The sequence below is a fragment of the Lactuca saligna genome, chromosome 6 (assembly GCF_052625555.1).
Source record: "Lactuca saligna cultivar CGN05327 chromosome 6, ASM5262555v1, whole genome shotgun sequence".
NCBI lineage: Eukaryota > Viridiplantae > Streptophyta > Magnoliopsida > Asterales > Asteraceae > Lactuca > Lactuca saligna.
In genome coordinates, this window is record NC_136422.1 from 143,525,063 (window position 1) to 143,541,315 (window position 16,253).

The 16,253-nt window shown below is 34.9% G+C and overlaps 1 protein-coding gene across 1 annotated transcript; it reads right to left on the reverse strand.

The window, feature by feature from the left end:
- Window positions 1-11,380: 11,380 nt before the first annotated feature.
- LOC145000453 (bifunctional dTDP-4-dehydrorhamnose 3,5-epimerase/dTDP-4-dehydrorhamnose reductase-like) lies at window positions 11,381-14,535 on the reverse strand. The gene is made up of 2 exons (XM_078959681.1): window positions 13,784-14,535; window positions 11,381-12,021 (listed from the first exon to the last, which is right to left on the reverse strand). Exons 1-2 carry the CDS (start codon window positions 14,231-14,233, stop codon window positions 11,566-11,568), a joined length of 906 nt encoding a protein of 301 aa, XP_078815807.1. The 5' UTR covers window positions 14,234-14,535; the 3' UTR covers window positions 11,381-11,565.
- Between the last annotated feature and the right edge of the window lie 1,718 nt (window positions 14,536-16,253).

The window sequence follows — 16,253 nt, forward strand, 5'->3', positions numbered from 1 at the left end:
CTTGGATAAATCGTCGGTAATATCCGGCTAATCCTAGAAAGCTTCGAATCTCCGTGGGATTCTTCGGACGTTCCCACTTCATTACAGCTTCGATCTTGGCAGGGTCAACCATTATTCCTTCTTGGTTAACAACATGACCCAAGAATTGGTCTTCCCATATCCAAAAGTCGCATTTGGAGAACTTTGCAAAAAGCTTCTCCTTCTTTAACACCTCCAACACTTCTCGTAGATGCTTGCCATGCTCCTCCTGGCTTTTCGAGTAAATGAGAATGTCGTCGATGAACACTATCACAGATTTATCGAGGAATGGTTTACAAACCCTATTCATCAAATCCATGAATGCTGCGGGAGCATTGGTTAGTCCGAACGACATAACCAAGAACTCGTAGTGTCCATATCTTGTTCTGAATGCAGTCTTCTCAATATCCTGCTCTCTCACCTTCAGCTGATGATATCCTGACCTAAGATCGATCTTTGAGAAGTAGCTCGAACCTTGCAGCTGATCGAATAGGTCATCAATCCTCGGCAATGGATACTTGTTCTTCACCGTTGCCTTATTCAGCTCTCGGTAGTCTATGCACATCCTCATGCTTCCGTCCTTCTTCTTCACGAATAACACCGGAGCTCCCCAGGGTGATGAACTAGGTCGAATGAAACCGCTATCCAACAGCTCCTGAAGTTGCATCATGAGCTCCTTCATCTCCGTCGGTGCTAATCGGTAAGGTGCCTTTGCTATCGGTGTTGTTCCTGGTAATAAGTCTATACGAAATTCTACTTGCCTATTAGGTGGTAATCCAGGAAGATCTTCGGGAAAGACTTCCGGATAATCGCACACAACCGGTATATTCTGCACCTCTTTCTTTTCTTTCTTAGCATCGATTACGAATACCAAGTACGATGCACATCCCTTGGACAAACATTTCCTAGCTTTCATCAAGGATATGATTCCAGAACTCACTCTGCGTTTGTCCCCGTACACCATAAATGATTCCTTTCCGGGTGGGTTTATCCTAACTATCTTCTTTCGGCATAATATCTCGGCATCGTTGGCGCTAAGCCAATCCATACCCAAAACGATGTCGAAACCGTTTAACTCTATGGGTAATAGTTCCTCCTGGAATTCGTTTCCGTTTAGGTCAATGACGATGTTCCTAATACGATTACTAACAGGTACGAATTTGCCACTGGCAACTTCTACAATCAGGGCATTATCTAGTTTTTCTACAGGTAATGCTAATTTTCCACCAAATTTATGCGACACAAAGGAGTAGTTGGCTCCGGAATCAAACAGTATATTTGCAGGCAAACCATTTACAAGAAAGGTACCTGAAGCGACGTCTGCTGCCTCCTTTGCAGCCTCGAGCGTCATCTGGAAGGCTCTCGCCTTCGGCTTTGGTGGTATGTTGGGTCTTCCTGCCTCCTTCTTCTTCGGGCAGTCCTTCAAAATGTGCCCTTCTTCATTACACCCATAACAGGCCTTCTGGTTAAGAGTGCATTCGTTGGCATAGTGCCCAGGATTTCCGCATTTGTAACAAGTGACCCCTCCATCACACTTCCCAGAGTGCTTCTTCTTGCACTTGTCACACCACTTTGCTTCTGATCCTCCTCCTCTCGAACTAGACTTCGAGAATCTACCTTTCTTACCGGACCTCGAGGATCCGTCAAATTTCCGTTTCTCTCCCACTTCCGCTCTCTCCAGACCCTTTTCTCGTATCTGGGTCTCCACATTCTTAGCAGCCCAGATGGCAGCTTTCAAAGTGGTAGTTTGCTTGACCATTGGACCGAAGTCCGCTGGTAATCCGAGGGCAAATTTGTTAACCTTGGAGAGTTCAGTTGGGACGAGGTGAGGAACAAGCTTCATTTTCTCAGTAAAGCTTGCAGCATATTCAGTAACGCTCATTCTTCCCTTCTTCAGATTCTGGAATTCGTTGCTGATCTCCAGAAGATCCTGCTCAGAGTAGTATTGCATCTTCAACTGTACCAGAAAATCCTCCCACGACATTTTGCTTGCTTCACCTTTGGGCATTGAATCAGCTAATAGCTTCCACCAGCTTAGTACTCCAGATTTCAATAGAGGAACTGCAAGAGCAGTCTTCTGCCTATTGCTACACTCGCAACTCTCAAACATTGTCTCCATCTCAGAGATCCAGTTCATGACTTCCACCGGCGTCGGGCTTCCGGATAGACTCGGTGGCTTGGATGCCATGAAATCCTTGTATTTGCATCCACGTCCATCATTTCCTCCATCCTGGTGGTTTTGCCTAACTATCGGTGGGTTGGCTTGACCAATAGTCCCACTGTAGTTTCCTTCTTCAGTCTGCCCTTCGTTCAACTCGGGCTGTTCGAGCTGAATAGTCGCTTCCTCTCGATTTTGCTGGAGCAAACGCCTGGTTTCCTCCATTTGACGATCCAACATTGCCTGGATCATCGCTTGCACTCCGGCCATCGTTATTGGTCCGGCGGCGGCTTCCACAACTGGTATTTGCTCGATCACGGGGGGTTGGTGTCCATTCCCATTTGCGTTTACGTTTCCGCTACGGGTCCTTACCATCTTGATCTATATACCGAATAAGGTGGATTTAGATCTTTATTTAGGAGAGACGTTTTAAATCATCGTTATCACTCCGAAACGTTTACATGCTAGTTCTAATATCGTAGTCGTACGTTTAGAATCCTAAACACATAAGGTTCCAGATCCGGTCGGCAACAGACCATAGATCCCGAACAAAATAACAGCATATCATGCATAAAACATTTAGCACATAAAAGCATTTTAGGCACAATTCCTAAAATAAGCTAGTGCTCACACCTCACAATCATCGCTTAGCATTCTAAGTTTAAGTCTAGAAATCCTACAAATTCCTAGTTCGCTTAAACTAATGCTCTGATACCAACTGTGACATCCCCAAAATCACGACCAGAAAAGACCGGTTTTGTTTATACTTTATTTCAAAATCAGAGTTATCTTTTAATAAAAGGGTTGCAGAATTTGTCCCAAAACAATAATATGATAAAGATTTATCAAAAGCATTTCCATAGAAATGTATTTCATTAAAAGACTCGGGATGTCATGTTCGTACAGATCAAAAGTATAAACAATACAATATAAGCCTTACTACATTATTTCATATCTACAGGCCTATATCCGTAATCCCTCGTCCAAAACATCACACCTATGCTCATGCGCCACTACCTGTAATGCATAAAACTGAGTGGGTCAGGCTTGGGAACCTGGTGAGCACATAGGGTTTTCAACCCACAATAAGTTTATTAATTTCATCAATCAACAATAACCCGATTACCCGTTCCCGTTATCCTCACTTTACGTCCCTAAACACCTATCATAAGGGACCTAGCCTAAGGATCATCATCGGGACGGACACTACTGCTAAGGGGATTCCTCAGCAATAAATGTCCTAATAGGCAACCATGTGGGGGATGGAGTACACTGGTGAACACATCGTTCACAACACCTACAGGTTGCGAGCCTGCTAGTGTTCCACTGGACTGTCTAGAAGAGTCCGTGGTCGTCATCTATACTCCGCTAGATGACTGGATCAACAACAACAACATCGAGGCCTCTCATCATTTTATCACACATCACCTATTACATCTACCCATGTTTTACCCCAACATTTTCGTAGATATAAAATACATATACAGTTTAAATCATTGAAAACATGTATAACAACGTTCATCTAGCATAGATAGCAAGTATTCAGATAATATGCACACATAGCACGTAATTTATATAAAATACTTCATATCTATGTGTAAGTTGAAGGTAACTATGCACTCACCGGAAAAGGTGGTGATTCCGAACTCAGACAGCGCTTCGCTTCTTAAAAAGAATTTTTCTTCGACGAAACCTAGTATTATTACCACTAGAGTTTAGTTTATTATTCGTCGAGACTAATTAATAGTCTAGCTATTATTATTATTATATAAGCGTCAAAAAAATACTTATATAACCCATAATAATAGCCCAAGTATTTATTATAAGTTCCTAATAACGTTACTCTAATTAAATAAAAGTTATATTAAAAATAGCGTAGGCGTAGCTCACTTACAGCGGGTTTTATAGAAAACCGGGCTTTGCTTGGAGCAGCGTTCCCGAGCCGAAAAGCTCTTCTTCTCGTAGCCTTCGAGCACTCCGGGGCTTCCGCCTCGTGCTAGGGAGGTTCCCTAGGCTTTTCGGGGGATTTCGGGGCTAGAGAGAGGTTCTAGAGAGAGAGAGAGAGAGTAAAGAGAAGAAAGAATAGGAAAGGTGTGAAGAAAATGAGGGTGGGAGAGGTGGTATTTATAGGGTGAAATGTGGCTGAACTTGGTGCCACATGTCACCATCTGGTGGCAAGCCTTGGGGAGAAAGCAATGGCCAAGATTGTGCCACATCACCCATTTTCGCACAGCACACTTCCGACTTCTAAAATCCGTAACTTTCACATACGACCTCCGTTTTTGACGTTCTTTATATCCACGCGTAGGTAATAATAAGATCTACAACTTTCATTTTGACACCGTCAGCTAATTCTCGACCGATCTTAAATTTAACAGTACAAGGAGATTATACTGTTAAACGTCTGCGTAAAATTAATAACTTCTACATACGGACTCTGTTTTTGTCTGTCTTTTTACCGTTGATTTCCTATTAATGAGATCTTCAACTCTCATTTATGTTGCGTAAGCCAAAAACCGCTCGAACTAAAATTCGAGTTTCAGGCCGTGCACTGCTAAGCCGAATCTTAGAAAAATCATAACTTCTTCATACGAAGTCAGATTTGGGCGTTCTTTTTATCGATGTTCTTAGTTTAACATATTCTACGACTTTTGTTTAGATTGCTAAGGCTAAAAAGTCTTCTATCGTAAATTCACTATTTACGTTTCCCGGTGTCGTGCCGGTTTTGTCGTAAAACTTCGGCGGGCCATAACTTCTTCTTTATAGCTCGGATTTCGGCATTCTTTATATGCACGGAAACCTTGAGACATATTCTACAACTTTATGTATAGATATCGGGATTATCTCACACTTTAATTTTGACGCTCATTTTTATTCTTTATTAATTATACATTTATAATTAAATAATAAACACATAAACACACATAATTCACATAATACTCAAATATTTCATATTTATTACTTCAAAAAGAGTTACAATAGTTGACCTAGACTATTACATTGACAAAAATGCTTAGCCCTGAAAACCCAGGCGTTACATCCAGATCATGGGTGGGATATTGCGTCTCGTGCGGCTTTAGCTGCCATAAAGTATAAGTTATCACCTGTCTATTGGATTTGGTGTCTAAGCCCATAACTATAACTAGGATATACTTGACCCGATTGTAGCATGATCCTTTTGGGTTGCCTTCACCAGTGGAATTTGATAGGATGGACTTCTGAGAATAAGCTTATTTATGTTTTATTAATATGTTACAAGTATAATATATTAATATGAAATCATATTATTATTTAATTAGTATTGATCAAGAATTAATTTTGTGGTCAAAAGAGACTAATTAAATATACGGGGATTGATTATGTAAATCAATGATTCTTATAGTATGGGCCAATGATCCATGACTATATGGATGGGCTAAACCAATGAAATACTCCATAGATAGTCCATGAAGGTTAAACCCAGGGAGCATAAGAATGTGAAATGTCATTAGGGTTTGCAAAGATGTAACCCTAACACTATAAATAAAACCCTCATGAACCAAAATCGGTTGCACCTTCTTTGTGGGAAAAGCAACTTATTCTCTTAAGCCTCCTCTTGCATATTGGTGTTTTTGAACCATTAGAGGCATCACACTTGGGGTGCTCAAGATTTCAAAGGCCAAGAACTACAAGTCCTTCATAAAGGCATGTCATTTAACTAGTTGTATTGTTCATTTAAAATTTTGTATGCTAGTTAGGACAATGCTTTGGAAGAATGGAAAATGCATGTATAATTAGAGAAAACATACATACAAAGTATTTAGGGTTGCATGTGCACCAAAGGAGTGTTATAGTTCACAAAACCCAACAGTGGTATCAGAGCCTATGATTGTTTTATATTATATTTGATGCTTGCTAATTTTTCAAAGCTGAAAAAGTCGATTTTCTATCTTCTGACTGGTGAACTCGCCGAGTCCACTGGCTGACTCGACGAGTCCACCCAATAATGGACCAACTCGATGAGTCAAGTTCATGTACTCGCCCAGTTGGAGCTCCTGTGTGCAGAATTTCGAGTTTTTGGCTAGAATTGGATTATGATCATTGCCCCAAACTTTTTTTGAACCATGAAATCTATTTTCTGATATGGTAATGATCATGCTTATCCAACTAAAAGATAATCGTCATAATTTCAAGATTTGTATTAGTTTATATGATTAGGCTAAGTTCTTGAAGATTGTTGATATGAATTATCTTGTCCTTATGAGTTTAACTAGATTATGGATGAATTATTTGATTATTGTGTTAATTCAAAAATAATGGTTTAAATGATTTTAATGACTTCCATAACTTGTCCTCAAATTATGGAAAATGAAAAGTCTCATATATTAAAATGACATTGAACTCATAAGTTATGGAAATGAAAGGATGATTATCAAATATTAAGATAATAAGTTAATTATTTGTATTATTTGATATGAATTACCTTACTATATGAGTTAGATTAGATCAATAGAATATTATATGATAATTTTTCTTTGTTAGAATTGTTCTAGATGTTTTAATGAGTTCCATAACTTGTCCTTAAGTTATGGAACATGAAAATCTTATCATAAATGTTTTTATGAACTTCATAAATTGTCCTCAAGTTATGAAAAATGAAGAGTCGATTCATAAAACCCATCATTAAATCATAAGTATTAAAATGGAAGAGTTTTGACAAGTTTCAAAACATGCCCTCAAGTTTTGGAATTTTTAAAGTCTCACTAATGAAACTTTAATTCCAAACCCTAGAGTTTTAAAAGTTAAAATTCAACCCTTATACTTTATAATATTACAAGTTTAATAATACATATATGTATAAGACAAGTCAGTCTTACCGTTAGTAGGCCTCATTCATGAAGCTGGTCTGTAAGGGGGTATAAGGTTACTGCCTATAAAATGGTGGTTTAATGGGTATGCACTCTCACCCACCGCTTCCTTAATTGGTGGAGGGTCGTTAGTCGAACGGGTCAGATAGGACATTAATTCTCCCTCATTAAAAGTATAATGATAAAAAAATAAAGTAACTAAACTTTTACTAAATTCCCAATCTTAGTTACTTTAGGAAAAATGTGAAAAAGGTGCTAATCCATGAAATTACACTTTGCACCTTGTTAAATCGTTAGTGGAGCGTGTGTGGTTAACCGACACACTAATCTTGGACTGACAATGAGTGGAAAAGGGTAACTTGATGTTAATCATAGATCAATGGAGTGTGTGTGGTTAACCAGCACATTAATTAGGTGATTTGTAACATTGGGTGTACCAAGCTAGTTTGCATGGTTATTCACACCTTGTTTGTAATCCTCGACATCCCAGTCACAAACTTGGAGGGAACAATTGAGATTTAAACATGCCATTGAAAAGTTCAATGAATCTCAAAGGATCTAGGAATTTCAAATCCAATTAAAACTTAATAATCTATTTTGTTTTTCATGGTAGAAATTGGTAAATTGCCATTTACATACCTTCAAATATTTTACAATTGGATCAAGGCATCCCTCTTCGCAATTGTTAAATATTGTGTTAGGTCTTAGCATTAATATTCCGTTTTGAATGTTATATTAAGGACTTAAATCAACTAACTTGAATTTCTCCCTTATATATGTCTAGGTCAGACAATTATGGTCTTCCCGAACTTGTTGGAAAAGGCTTTCCACATGAAGATGATATTCCATAATAGCATACTTCACTTCCTCCACCTCCTCTAATTATTCTCCCTGACCCACAAGCTTGAAGACTTGAAAAGTTCAAGGTCACTCAATCCCTACTTGACATGAAACATCAAGATGGAAAGTCTATATGTGCTCATGTGTTGGACATAAAGCTGCATATTGACAGGCTGGGAATGTTGTTGTGTTCCCGAGGAAGTCGGCTATTGACTTGGTTCTTCAGTCACTTCCCAAGTCATATAGTGAGCTCGTTAAAGACTATTATATGACATATCATGACATGACCCTTATTGATCTTTCCTATTTGCTAATTGATGCTGAATCAACAATGATTTGGCACAATGATCAAGCAAACATGATTGGAAGATCTACTTCCCAAGTTGCCATGAATATAGGCAATGACATCGATAGCCCATAAAAGATTCCTTATTCGAAAGGAAAGGAATTGGCTGTGGTCAAAAGCTTTGATCACAAGAGAAAGGCCGGTTCTGGGATTGTCTCATGTGCCAATGCAAAAGAAGCCATTTGTTTCTACTGCTATTTGAAGGGACATTGGAAGCGAAGCTGCCTAGACTACCTGAAAGATCTAAGAGAAGGTTGAATCAAAATGTTTGACTCTACTTCAGGTAAGTCCAGTATCTAACTCTATTAAGTTCCTATTTGGAGATTCTTAATACATGATGTAGTGTAATTAAATTTTGATGTTTTGCAGGATCGAAGAAAAGAAAGGAAGCTTAAAGGAAAAGCAAGTTGATTCTGATCGTGAAAAGATGGATTTCAATCGCATAGTTCGATGATCAGAATTTTGAGTTGTTGCTTAAGAGATTTTTAGATTGCTTAGAAATATGTAATAACTTAGTTTTCCTTCGTAATTACATTATAAGGAAAAGTTTTTCTGTGATTATATAAATAAAGAAAAAAATTATTTTATCTTATTGTATATCTCCTTACAATGACATTTGTGAAAATTGATGTTTATGTATATTCTAACAATATTAAAATGGATTTGATTCTTTCGTTTGTGGTAGTATCTAATTTAACCAAATAAGGAAAGATTCTCATCACCCATGTTTCAATTGGATAAAACTTGGAATCATGCAACTTGTATTGTATGATGAATGAGAATTTTCATCTTTGGGACATTAAGACTAATTCCTTGTCCGCATGTATATGTGAGTCAAGTGAAGGACTAGTGGATCGGGTATACTTGGTTGTGCGCTGGTCAAGTCTATCACAAAGAATGATAAGACTATTTTTCATGATTTAGTAAAGTTAGTAAATTTGGTTATGCTTACAAGATTAAGTATAATTCCAAGTCATTGAAAAGTCTCGATGTATAGAAAAAACGAATAAGAAGAATCAAAGTCGGCAGAAAGATAAAAGTTTCTCCAATCTAAAAAGATAGAAGAGTATTTAAGTATCGTGTTTTATCATCATCTTAATGATTATGAAACCTATATCACAATTTGATCCTCTAAGGATGCCTTAGTGCATTTATTTGGCCAAGAAGAGGAATCGGGAATTGTTGAAATGGTTAAATCAATTAAGATGAACCATACATCGTTCCAAAATCAAATCTTAGAGTCATACTCCAAGATTGTATATTGAGTGACATATCATGAAATGTAGAGTAAAATGTTTTCTACTCTTGTACATTTGAAATTGGTAAGTTGTGATGTCTTGGATAAGACAAAGACCAACTAAGACCAATTGTATGTAGTGTTTGTCTTGATAAGAAATCGCACTGCCTCTTGAATATTTGTTTGTGAAGCAATGTTTCTTGACAAAGAGAAACTTATATGTCAAGAGGTCAGTGGGATTCTTAAAGATCTTGAAAAGTTTTAAGAACTAATCAAGAGTCAAACTATTGCTAATCACTAGCACACGACTTGAGGTTTGCAACCTATCGTGTTGACTTATTCTTGTTTCTGTGCCAATTCCAGTTAAAGTAGAATATGCTTGAGTTCTATGAGTTCTCAACTGTTTGCATAGGGCAAAGCACCTTGATCAGTGAAAGTCATTGATCTGTAAAGGTGATTTGTTCAATAACTTGAAAGACACGGTAGGCCCTTATGCTGCCAAGTGGTAAGAAATTAAGATTAGATAGGTTTAGTCCATATGAGTTTGGATTTGTCACTAACCTTGTCTTAAGAGTATGGTTATGACATATTCACATGGATAGGAACACATACACCTTAAAAATTTAAGTGTCATAAGATTTCCCTCCAATGCAACCTTTAAATTTGGACGAAATATACTTGTTGCCTTATTTAATTGGCTAAATACTATTTCAAGGGATCCATAACACAAAAAGTTAATTCATTGACCAAAAAAGACCGAAATTGATAGGTTAATGTTGCTCCAATATCGTTAACCCTAAATAAACCAGTAAAATCTTCTTTTTTATTACCATAACCATGTTCGTACAATGTATATCTAGTAGATCAAAAGGGTGTTTGAGATTGTTTATTTAAAAAACCGCCCACATGGATCGTTGAAGCTGCAAGATATTCTTTCACTAGCTCTATGAGGGGAAAAATAACTGAGGATTTCCCCAATTCGATTTACGAAAGGTGAAAGCTTATTCTTATTCCATGTACTTCAGGTAGAAGACAACAACATTCTCATGATTTGTTTTAGGGTTCTTCAATATTTGATTGTGAGGATGAAGAGAATAAAATTTATGTGTGGATTTACCAAGGATTTGTCGTGGAATCTTACCTAATAAGTTGAGACACATTGGGGTTTATGTGGACTAAAATAGTAAGCGACATCATTACTTCCATCTCAAAAATGCAACCTTTAAGCTTGGACGGTGAATACACACGTTGTCTTATTTAATGGATCAAATACCGTTTTAGGGGATCCATAATATCAAAAACTTAGTTTGTTGACCAAATAAGACCGGAGCTGATAGTTTATTGTGTTACAATATCATTAATCCTAAATAAAATAATAAAATCTTCTTTTTTATTACCATAACCATGTTCATACAATGTATACCTAGTAGATCAAAAGGGTGTTTGAGATTATTTATTTAAAACAATTTTTAAGTGTATTAATTTATCCAGTGTAAAAATAGAGGTTTAAGACAAAAATATTTGGATTAACTTATAAGTATCAAAAAAATAATAAATTAATATATTGTTTTTTAAGGTTTGACCGGAAAAGGACATTTTAGATATCATCACTTTTTTGTTTCTTTAAAACGTATTATTTAGTTTCTACCTTAATAAGGAGTTTTAATAAGTTAACAACCTATCAAAATATATTTATTATTGGTACCAAAAATGCTTATTATCTAAGCTAATATTCCCTTTAAATAAGTAATCCCAAAAGAACCCCATAACTTAGACTCCATTTCACATCACCAAATCTACTTATCTAGGCAATACTATTCTTCAACTTGGTTAATCAAACAATTGAGGTCTTAGTCCATATTTTACAAGTTTCGTCATGCACATAGTATGATAGTGCAACCAGAAAGACCTTATGTTGATTTCATATGATCAAATGAATCAAGAACTATATATCATTTCCCACATACTTATTCATAATCAAGATAATCCCGATAATACAACAAGAAAAATACACTATATTGTAAGAAATCCTCATATTAATCTCACAATCTCAACATACAATCAATAACATAATCAAGAAAAGGAAACAAACCAACCAAAATAACTTCAAACCTTACGGTTATGCCACAACGGGTGTCTTTCGGTTAGGCTCAAACACAAACTTCACAAGAGATTCTTTGATCGATAAAAGCTCGGGGAACTCTTTTTTCAACTTAGAAGTGTCAAGTTCATTGTTGCTTCTTGGTGCAATTATAACTTTTGCTTGCTCTTCAAGAGTGAAGTTCTTCCATGTGTAGCTTGAATCAATGTACTCTTTATACAACTCCAAGACCTCATTGTGGCTAACACAACCAGGGTTAGTGAAGTTGTAGATACCGGTTAGGTTTCTTTTTGCCATTTCAATGGAGATTGGGAGGAGTTCATCAAGAATGGTCATGGAGTTTGGAATGTCTACAACTTTTTCATATCGACTGATTTTTGTGATGAAGTTTCGGGGGTTTGTAAGATCGGATGAAATCGGCATTCTTACACGCAATGTGCATACATTTTCATAGTTTTTGAGCAATTCCTCTACCTGTGGATCAAACAAATTAGTTTACTTTGGTGTGTAAATTATAATTGGGTGGATTTTTTAAAAGTACAACTGACCTAATATAAGAAGTTGGATAAGTGGCAACATGCATGAAGTGTTTTTCATAAGATTTTTGAAGTACAATGTTGTAACAAAAAGAAATGAAAGAAGGATGTTAAAATACACAACTAAATGAAAGTGTGTTCTTATATCTTGCATTTAACCTTTGTTCATGATCTTAGGTATCCAAACATAGTTTTATTTTGTAAAATTGAAATAAATATGGGAGCTATAAAATGGGAGATGGAAGTAGATTAAACTAAAAAAGTTCACTTTTTGACAAAATGCAAACCAAGATCTTCGATCTAACACGTTTTATGAACAAATTCACACAAAAACGTAATAAAAACACAAAATTGTCAAAAGGTGTATTAAAGTATGAAAAAAGAATAAATCTTCAAAATTGAAGTGATTATGCAGTAAGTCAACTTAGGTTAATACTTTCATTTTGTGGGTCCCAAATTATACTTCTCTATAAAGTAAGAGGTCAAATTGACCATGAAACAAGACACAAAACAAGCTTAAGCTAATGAAAGTTTTTTTTTTCCTTGAAAATGTATATCAAGATCTTAGATCCACCACATTTCTATCAACATATTCACTTATTCACACAAAAACATCATACGAACGCAAAATCTTCAAAGGTGTACACTAAAGTATGAAAAAAAAATGGAATCTTGAAATAAATATTAAATCTTCTTACAATTTATCTTTGTCCTATGGTTTTTGTTTCATGGGACCCATATTATATTATAGGTCTCATTTAAGTAAAAACTAGTGTGGACACATGAAATGAGGCATAAGTGTAAAAGTAAACTAACAAAAGCTCAGATTTTTCTTTATAATGGCTATATAGATCTTATATCCACCATTCTTTTATCAAAAAAATTTAAACAAAAATATCTAAATAACACAAAATCCTCACATGGGTCATTGCTCAAAATCTTCAACATTATACTAATGTTGAATAAATTGAAATCTTGAAGTAAATATGAAGTTTTCTTACACGATCATAGCTTTACCCATTGGTGGGTCCCAAATCATAGCTTTCGTTATGGTAAAAAGTTAGTATGGACCCATGAAATGACACATAAACCATAAATATAATGAAAGCTTGGATCTTTCTTTAAAATGCACATCAAGACCTTAGATCTACCACATTTTCATAAAAAAATTCACACAAAACATATCATAAAAGCACAAAGTTATCACAAGGTTCATTGCAAAACTTTAACATTGTCCTAAAAATGGAATCTTAAAGGGTCCCACATTATAGCTTTCTTTTAGGCAAGAAGATAGTATAGATCTATGAAATGAAAATGTCAAATAGAATGAAAGCTAAATATTTATTTAAAATGTACATCAATATCTTAGATCCACCACATTTTTATCAAGATCTCACCCAACTCTTTAACAAACATTTAAAAAAAAAAAAAAAAAAAAAACGAAGTTTTATTATTTTGAGTCCCAAATATAATACGACCCGTGAAAGGAGGCACAATTTTCTATATGCAAGTGAAAGATTTTAGATTTGTGTTAAAAATTCACATCAAGATCTTTCGATCCACCTCATTTTTCAAGAAATTCACATAAAAATATCACAAAATCATCAAATGGGCAATCGAAATCATCAAGATTCTACCAACATTTGAAAAAAAAAAATGAAATCTTGAAATAATAATACCAAATTTTCTTAGAATATTACCATTGCTTTAGTCTTGGAGTAGTAAGATCCGATGAAATTTGGAGTATCCTCTTCCTTAAACCCGACACCCGACCCGAGTTGATGCTCCGAATCATACTCGAATATACATCCAGTAGCATAGTTGATCAAAATCAACCCCTTTTCACGGCAAACGTCGGCGAGAGTTAGGGTTCCGACGACGTTAGTACGTATGGTCTCCACCTTGTGTGACTCACACCAGTCAACGTTTGGGCGGCCGGTAACTCCGGCAGCGTTGAATACATGGGTAGGATTGACGGCGGTGATGTCAGCGATAAGGGTGTCGCGAGACTCAAGACGGCCGGAGCCGTAGGTGTACTCGATGCCTTGAGCTTCGCAGAGTTTGCCCAATAGACCACCAATCCAACCGGTACGGCCGTAGATCAAGAACTTAAATGGCGTCGCCGGCGTGCCGTTGGATTGGGAAACCATTATGAGGTGGTGAGAGTGAGAGAGAGAGATTTACCGATGGGGTGAATCTGACTCCGGCGAGTGTGTGATTGTTTATAGGAAGAGAGATATTCGCCAGCTGTTTTTATTTGTGTTGTTTACTTGAGATGAGATCTTGACACACTGTCGGTTTGGAGTGAAGTTAGCAAAGTTGAAATCGATAAAATCATTTATATTTATAAAAAAAACAACACGTTCAAAATGTAACATTATGCAATTAATTTAATAATTAACATTATGCAATTAATTTAATATTTATAGTGTTGTGCAGGTCGGAATGATGCGGGTGGATTGAAATCGATATTGAAGTAAGATATTATAACATGAGAAGTAAAAATGGAACACATATTTCAAGAGGTAGCTTGATATTTTGTTGCACTTGAATCAACAACATTCAAACATATCTTTTACAATCAATGAAGAAGTAAAAGCAGGGTCCTACAATTTCATTGAATTTCAATCCTAACAATTCTACTAAGATGTTACATGTCACATCTCTGCCACTATATAATGGCACTGATGTTGGAGGTGGTGATCCGACGGTAGTGGTGGATATTTCAACTTATTTCGATGAATCATTTGTCATATATATATATATATATATATATATATATATATATATATATATATATATATATATATATATATATATATAGATATAGATAGGTTCAAGTTCATTTGAAACCATTTTAATTTTGTGAGGTCGTGAGATTAAATCTAAAAATAATTTTAAAATGCAAGATAAATGGAAAAATCCAAAAATTCTTTTTTTAAATATTATTTTCGGAACTTGAATTAACTAAAGAAAATATAAAAAAAAATTAAAAAAAATCCGTTTTTTTTAAATACGTGAAATATTCTAAATAGAATATATATTACACTGACATATTCTAAAAAAATAATTTTAAAATGCAAAATAAATGGAAAAATCTAAAAATTCTTTTTTTAAATATTATTTTCGGAACATGAATTAACTAAAAAAAAAATAAAAAAAAATGCATCTCACGGTCTCACAAAATATAGGTGGTCTCAAATGAACCTAACCCTATATATATATATATATATATATATATATATATATATATATATATATATATAGTAAATTACTAAAATCGTCCATGTGGTTTGATCAAAATTGCACGTTTGGTCCCTAATTTTTTTTTTTGCACTCGGATCGTCGTTGTGGTTTGATTTTGTTGCGTTTTTCGTCCCTGTGGTTTGATTTTGTTGTATTTTTCGTCCCTTAGGTGGTGGTGGATATTTCAACTTATTTCGATGAATCATGTGTCCTATATATATATATATATATATATATATATATATATATATATATATATATATATATATATATATATATATATATATATATATATATATATATATAGTAAATTACTGAAATCGTCCATGTGGTTTGATCAAAATTGCACGTTTGGTCCCTAATTTTTTTTTTGCACTCAGATCGTCGCTGTGGTTTGATTTTGTTGCGTTTTTCGTCCCTGTGGTTTGATTTTGTTGTATTTTCCGTCCCTTACATACATAAAGTTGGGGACCAAACATGCAATTTTTACTAAACCATAGGGACGAAAACCACAACAAAATCAAACCACAGGGACGATCCGAGTGTAAAAAAAAGTTAGGGACCAAACGTGCAATTTTGATCAAACCACAGGGACGATTTCAGTAATTTACTCATATATATATATATATATATATATATATATATATATATATATATATATATATATATATATATATATATATATATATATATATATATATATATATATATATATATATATATTCAATAAACCATTTAATCGTAAAAAATTCCAACTTTCACTTTTTTCTTCAACAAAACAATGTTATTGAATCTCTAAAAGCTTCTCTTGATTATGTTTTAAATTTGTAAGATGGTTCTAAAACTTAAAACATCAATATATATATATATATATATATATATATATATATATATATATATATATATATATATATATATATAGCA

Coding starts and splice junctions, on each gene's coding strand:
- LOC145000453 (XM_078959681.1), bottom strand. CDS start 14,233: ATGGTTTCCCAATCCAACGGCACGCCGGCGACGCCATTTAAGTTCTTG. Junction 12,022..13,783: donor ACTCCAAGACTAAAGCAATG/GTAATATTCTAA, acceptor TTTGATCCACAG/GTAGAGGAATTGCTCAAAAA.